Raw genomic sequence first — 6,558 nt, 5'->3', positions numbered from 1 at the left:
GGGGGCCGGAGCCGCTCTGCTGATGTGTCGCTGCTTGCTTCTTTGCCTCTCATCCCCCTCCTCCTCCCGTGTCCCCCCCAGTGGCCCTCTCACCCTTCACTGTAACACGCCGTATAGGTCACCCCTACCAGAACCGCACGCCCCCCAAGAAGAAGAAGCCCCGCACCTCCTTCACCCGCCTGCAGATCTGCGAGCTGGAGAAGCGCTTCCACCGGCAGAAGTACCTGGCCTCGGCGGAGCGCGCTGCCCTGGCCAAGGCCCTCAAGATGACGGACGCCCAGGTGAAGACCTGGTTCCAGAACCGGCGCACCAAGTGGAGGTGAGGGGCTGGGGGGGTCAGTGGGCTCGGGGGGCCGGTACCGGGAGGAGTAGGCCCGGCTGCTGCAGGCTCTGCTGCGGGCACTGGTGGGTGCCTGTGGGCGTGCAAGCCGTGCCAGTGCGGGCGTCAGGAAGGTCACTCGTGTATGGGCTTGTGAATGCGGGTGTACACGTGTAAAAATGCATGTGTACGTATGCAGCCATGTATGTGTACGCAGCACCTGTGGGTATGAATGTGCACGTGGGTGTGGGGGGTGTGTGTAGGCCACGTGTGCACACCCCTGTGCATGTGAACACAACGTGCGTGTGCACACCTCTGGGCGGGCGTGCAAGCAGGGCGTGAGAATGCTTGTGTGTGAACCCCTGTGCACGCTGGTGTGCACACGCGCAGTGTATGCCTGTGCCTGTGTGTGAGCGTGCCTGTGGGTGTGTATGGAAGTGGGACGTCTGCACAGGGGTGCGTGTGCATTGTGCCTGCAGGCAGCGTGTGTTCTGCGTGAGCTGTGTGTGTGCTGTGTGAGCACACCAGGTCTGCAGGCAAGTAGGTGTGCGTTTATGCAATGTGGATGAATTAATGTGTGCACACGTGTGTGTGTGTGTGTGCAGTGTGCTCTGGGAGGGGTGCAGGCTGCACCTCAGGGGGCCCAGTGGGTGCAGCAGCTCCGTTGCCTCCTGGGCAGCAGCCCTGGAGACCTCGTTGCTGAAATGCTTCCCCCCCTCCTGCTGGGCGTGCCGGTGAAGCCGGGCAGCAGAGGAAGAGGTGTCTAGACTCACACGAGTCTTCCGGGCTCCGTGTCCTTGACCCTGCAACTTCCTGGACTGTCCCTGGGGGAGGCACCCCGGCTCTGGGAGCAGCCCCTGTCCTGGGCAGGAGACAGGCATGCTTCGGGGGAGACCTGGACAAGGGGCAGAGAAGGAGGGTGTTGTTGGGTGTTTGGGAGTAGGCAGGCAGTAGCTTCTTCGTGGTGAGGGAAAAGGGCTTCCCCAGGGTCTTCCCTAAGGGTAAATGGGACAGGGATTGTGTGTGGATGCAGAGACTGGATAAAAAATGGGGGACAAGGAACTTGAAATCAAGGGTATGGGTGAATGTTCCCTCTAGCAAGTTCTTCCCTACAGAGCCCATGGAGAAAGAGTAGCTCCCAGGTGCCAGGAAGTCTTCAGCTAGAGTCACCTCTGTTAGCCAGGAGCAGAGTCCTAGAAAAGGAGCAGTCCTGTAAACGGGGTCAGCTATGTCTTCAGACCTAGTTTCCTAAGGAAGTGAGGCAAATGCAGCTTGGCTGGATCTCCATCTGTCTGTCAATACTCCTTGCGTCTGTTGGCTAAGTTCATCCTCCCTTGGCAGAGGAGCAGAGGAGACAAACCTATTCATGTTTTTCACAAAAAACAGCTGCATTAAGGGAAATAAATACTGGTTCTGCCTAAGGGAAAAGCTGCAGCCTGACCTCAGCTGTAGTATTAGACATGAGAGAATCCCCACTGGCATTAGCCAGTGCATGCAAGCTCGTAAGCTCTGGTTTTTCTGCATCTGTGCATGTTGGGTATTGCAGTGGAGATGTGGGTACCTATGGCTGAAAGAACACCCAGCTGCACACTGGGCCCCTGCATGGGGTGGTTGGCTTTCAGCTGTGCCTGGAGCTCTGGGTGCTGGAAGGAGCTGCTTGCAGGCACAGTCTGAGCTGGACAGCAGGACTGTCTAAGGAAGGAGTTATTTATGCCCTCTGAGGGATTTAGCTGTTTAAATAAATGCAGGCCGAAGGGAAAGTCTCACCTCTGCTCCTTGCCCAGGCAGCTCTGCAGGAGGGAGGTAGCTGTAGGATCCCCTCCCCAGGTTTGGGCTCTTGCTTGAGACATGGTCATTAGAGGTTCAGTTCCTTCCTCTGACTGAACAGATTTGAACCTTTGAATTGCAATATGACATGAATGCATGAACAGGCCAGCTTCTTGGAGCAGGGAGATACTTGGGAGCCTGGAGCCTTTGCCCCAGCCAGGTGTTCTCAGCCACTGTGTTCCTGACCACCCTGGATGTGGGGCTCCCTCTCTCCTCCCAGAGCATCTCTTCATTGTGCAGGGAATAATTAAATATTCATCGAAGCAGAGATGGAGCTGCTCCTGGGCTGTGTGGGGAGGGCCCGTGCAGCTCTGAGCTCCCTCTCCCTGGGATGTCTGATGTGAGATGTTGACACAGTGATTAGAGCAGGGAGTGAGCCCTGAGCTGTCTGCTCTGGGTTGGGAGCCCTGGCCACACGCCTGGAGGCTTGGATACCCTGGAGGCCCATCATCCAGCCCTCAACTGCTTCCCCCGTGGGGACCCAGGAACACCCTGCCCTCTGCTCCAAGATGTCACTGTGGAGCTTGGAGCTGCCACTTCCAATCCTTGCAGCCAAAGATGAGACACCTCATGTCCCCCTGAGTTGTTAAATTAAAAAGCTGCTGTTTCCCCTGTCACTGATCCACTGAAGCTGCCAGGAGAGCATCAGCTGGGTGTGAATGAGGGGAGGGAGTGCTTTGGGACCAGCACTGTGAGCTGCCCCTGGGCTTTCCCAGCAGTATCACTGAAGGTGCCAGGTGATGTTCACCGGGAAAGCAGAGGTGCAGCCTCCAGGTGGACCTGCCATCCACGCAAGGGGGGAATGGGATTTTTCATTGTGGATTGAAGTGTGTTCAGGCCATTTCTACCTATCCCACCTCCTCCCCTCTGACAGCCCAGAGCTGGGACCCTACCAGTGCTGGAGAGGACCCTTGCAGGCCCCTAATTCCCTTCTCAGCAGGATCAGCTCTGCCAGTGTCGTTCCAGACAGATACGTGTCCAACCTGTTCTTAAAAATATCCTCCTTTGTCCTGACTGGACTGTTTATTCTGGGCTTTGATTTGTCTCACTGCCAAAAATGTGTTTCTAGTGCTTAACTGACATTTTGCTGATCTTTGTCCTGCCTGCTATGGATGTGTTGTTGCTTTCATCCAGACTCTCATGAGGTGGCCACCACAGCCTAGTAGAGGAGATGGCAGGCCTGGCTACAGGCAAGAGGATGCCTGGGGTGAAGTTGCCCATCTCCAGCTGTGTGGCATTGCCAGTCAAGGATGTCTTGCCTTGCTCCGGCCCCACGCTCCTGGCTGGTGGCACAGAGCACATTTGCAGGGAATTGGACCTTTTGCAACCCCGTTGAATGTCCTGGCTCTTGTATTTTGCCCATAGGCAGAAAATAAACCACAGCCGTGAGCTCCTCCTGTGTCTCTTTGATCAGCACTTTTTGCTGGGGCCGGTAAGACAGACAGCCCCCCGTTCATGGGATGTACTGGCAGTTTGTGCAGGGTGTGTGGGACCATGCCATGGACAGGCACCGTGTTTTCCTACCCCCACAGCCCCACACTCTTAGTACAATCCTTTCTCTCCAGGGATGCCTGCCCTTTGCTCCACCAGCCCCCCCTAACCTCTCCCTCTCTCCTAGGAGGCAGACGGCAGAGGAGCGGGAGGCCGAGCGGCAGCAAGCGAACCGCATCCTCATGCAGCTGCAGCAGGAGGCCTTCCAAAAGACCATCAACCAGCCTATCCAAGCTGACCCCATTTGCGTCCACAACTCCTCTCTCTTCGCCCTCCAGAACCTCCAGCCTTGGTCTGATGATTCCACCAAGATCACCAGCGTCACCACTGTCGCCTCCGCTTGTGAATAAGGCTTGCACCCGCCTGTGGCACGTGCACCTTTTGCCAGTGGGGCTGTTCCTGGCGGGACACGTGGCATCCCTGGCAGGATGTGTGTGACATTCCTGTTTGTCTCCACGGAAGGCTGGCACACCATGGTCCTCTGGCTACATGTGCATTCTACATATATGGCTGGAGAACCCTCCATAAGGACTGCAAGGAAAGGAAACCGCCCCAAAAACTCTCTGTACCGGTGGAGCTGCTGGAGTAGCCGTGGTGTCTCACCTCCCCCCAGCCCTTTTGTTCTCTTGAAAGTCTTCTGTGCCCGGTGTCGACAGTGAACTTGCTGACGTGCTGCCAGAGGAAAGCCCAGTCCTGACAGACAGTGCCACCAGCACCCAGCTGGGAGAGAGTAAACTTCCTTTGGATTCTGCTGGCAGTGCTGCAAAGCCTGGGGTCATCCCTGTGTACTCGTGCGTGTGTGTTTGTGTGTGAATGTATATATGTATACACACACACACACACACACATACGTAAATTAAGTGTGTGTGTGTGTATATATGTATACTTTGGACTGATGGCTTGGAACAAAAGGATGAGGCTTCCTGGAAAGCACGTCTCTGCCACAAACCTCTTCAGGTCGTCTGTGCTGGAGACGTTTGGGGATGCAACAAATGGCGGAAGCAGCAGCAATTTCTGCGTGTGCCAGATGGGAACCCTTCGGATCTCACCTCGCCGTCTCTCCTCCTCCCCTTTTTCATTAATTTTTTCTTGCAAGGGGGGAATAAGAGAAGGATCTGACAGACTCCTGAGGACGGTAAATATGATATCTCAATTGTATGAAGAGCCCAAACTGTCCCTGGCTGCCACGGACTCCATGCCCGTCAGTGTGTATTTTAATAATGAGAAGACCTTACTGGCAGTTTGTGAGGGTAATGTGGTTTCTTCCCATGGATTATTTCCACATCATTTGCAAAACATTGTCCAATGTTTTATTTTACCTGTTTCCCTTTAGAAGGCAATTCCTGATGGCAAAAAATCAATTTCACTCTCTAACGTTTAATTTAGTTATTTCTTTAATTGTACTGAGGAAATGAGACACAATTAAACAAAGCACTTCTTATAGCAAATGCCAGGAGTATATATATATATATATATACACAGTATATATTTTTCAGTTACTTATAATCTGAAACAGCACTGCCAATTTAAGCAGCTAGTACAAACAAGCAATCAGAAAACCTATTTTCAGTAAGATTTTAAAAGTCATTCGTTTAGTTGGGTTTTTTTTAAGTTATGCACTTATAAGGTGTTTTATGTGTATTCATTTTATAAAGTGCTTGTGTAATTTATGTGGAAATGAAAAAGAAAAATAAATAAAAAATAATCTCCAGGATACTGAATAAATCATTTAAAGCCTTGCTCTTCCCTGTCTATTAGTTCTCCAAGAGGAGACAGTGTTATCACAGCTAATGCTGAAGCCTCTGCCATTTATTTAAAAGGAAAATAGAGTTAGCTTTTCCAATTGACTTTGCTCAGGTCCACTTGGCTTTGGGTGCCCCAGAGGTAATTTGCTGTATTTTAATTCTTGATCCTCTAAACATTTTCAGGCTTCGACCCAGCAGTGCATTTAGCACCTAATTTAATCAAAGCCCTTCTGGGGAGCAGGAATTTCTCAGGGGCTTGGCCTTAAACACATGTTGAATAATTTCTTGAACAAGATCTTTGAGTGGAGTCTCGGTTGGGCTGGGGGGGCCTAGAGATATTTGTGTCTGAAACTTTATAGAGAAAGCGGCATTTGGATATCAAGAAATCTATGAGAATACATTTTAGAGGCAGCCTTGTAGAGAATTATTCTAAGGACCTTGTTTTCTGTTGATGCTCAGCCTTATTTGGGGACACTGTTCCCAGCTAGGAAAACCTTTCTCAGAGGAAAATCAAACCACAGGGAAAACTCCCATCAGCTTCCTTGGAAGGGATTCTCACCCTTACGGCCATGGAAACTGTGTTGGCTTTAGCCTGGAGTTTCCTTCCAGCACTGGGAATGACTGGGTAAAGGATGTTGGAGGAAAAGACTGGAAAAGGTGGCCAGCCACCAGCTGCTGGCAGGGACCCCCTGATGTGGCCTTAGGGTCCAGACTGCCTGTGGGATGTGTGTGACAAAATATCCCAAGCCTTTGATACCCAACGGTTAATGGTGCTCATGCAAGCTGGGTTCTCTGTGTCCGGTGTTGCTGGGAACTTCTGAAGGGAGCATAGGAATAGGCTGCTTAATCCAAAATCTATTATTGCAGGATTGGGCTGAATATTTATTGTGCTGCAGGATTTTCCCAAGCAAACACAGAGAAAACATCTCCAGCAACAGAGAGATAAGCCAAAAAAGGAAAAAAAAAAAAAAAAAAAAAAGATAAAACATGAGAAAGTAAGTAAATAAAGGAAAACAAATTTTTGGTGATGTCTTTAGAAGATACCACCAAAAAGCTGCTAACATAAAACCTTGTACTTTTTTCCAAGATAAATTTCACATAAGTAATTTGTTTCAATTCTGTTTATACCAGAGGCAGATTTTTAGAAGTTGATTAAGGTAATTACTTAATATGTGC

The 6,558-nt window shown here is 51.1% G+C and overlaps 1 protein-coding gene across 1 annotated transcript; it reads left to right on the top strand.

The window, feature by feature from the left end:
- Window positions 1-77: 77 nt before the first annotated feature.
- TLX1 (T-cell leukemia homeobox 1) lies at window positions 78-4,000 on the top strand. Its single transcript, XM_010000082.1, has 2 exons — window positions 78-319; window positions 3,765-4,000. The coding sequence occupies exons 1-2, from the start codon at window positions 267-269 to the stop codon at window positions 3,985-3,987; spliced, it is 276 nt and encodes a 91-aa protein (XP_009998384.1). The 5' UTR covers window positions 78-266; the 3' UTR covers window positions 3,988-4,000.
- Window positions 4,001-6,558: the final 2,558 nt, after the last annotated feature.

Source organism: Chaetura pelagica, unplaced genomic scaffold (genome assembly GCF_000747805.2).
Source record: "Chaetura pelagica isolate M959 unplaced genomic scaffold, ChaPel_1.0 scaffold436, whole genome shotgun sequence".
NCBI classification, from domain to species: Eukaryota; Metazoa; Chordata; class Aves; order Apodiformes; family Apodidae; genus Chaetura; species Chaetura pelagica.
This window is presented reverse-complemented; position numbering and strand designations above follow the sequence as displayed.

Coding starts and splice junctions, on each gene's coding strand:
- TLX1 (XM_010000082.1), top strand. CDS start 267: ATGACGGACGCCCAGGTGAAGACCTGGTTCCAGAACCGGCGCACCAAG. Junction 320..3,764: donor AACCGGCGCACCAAGTGGAG/GTGAGGGGCTGG, acceptor CCTCTCTCCTAG/GAGGCAGACGGCAGAGGAGC.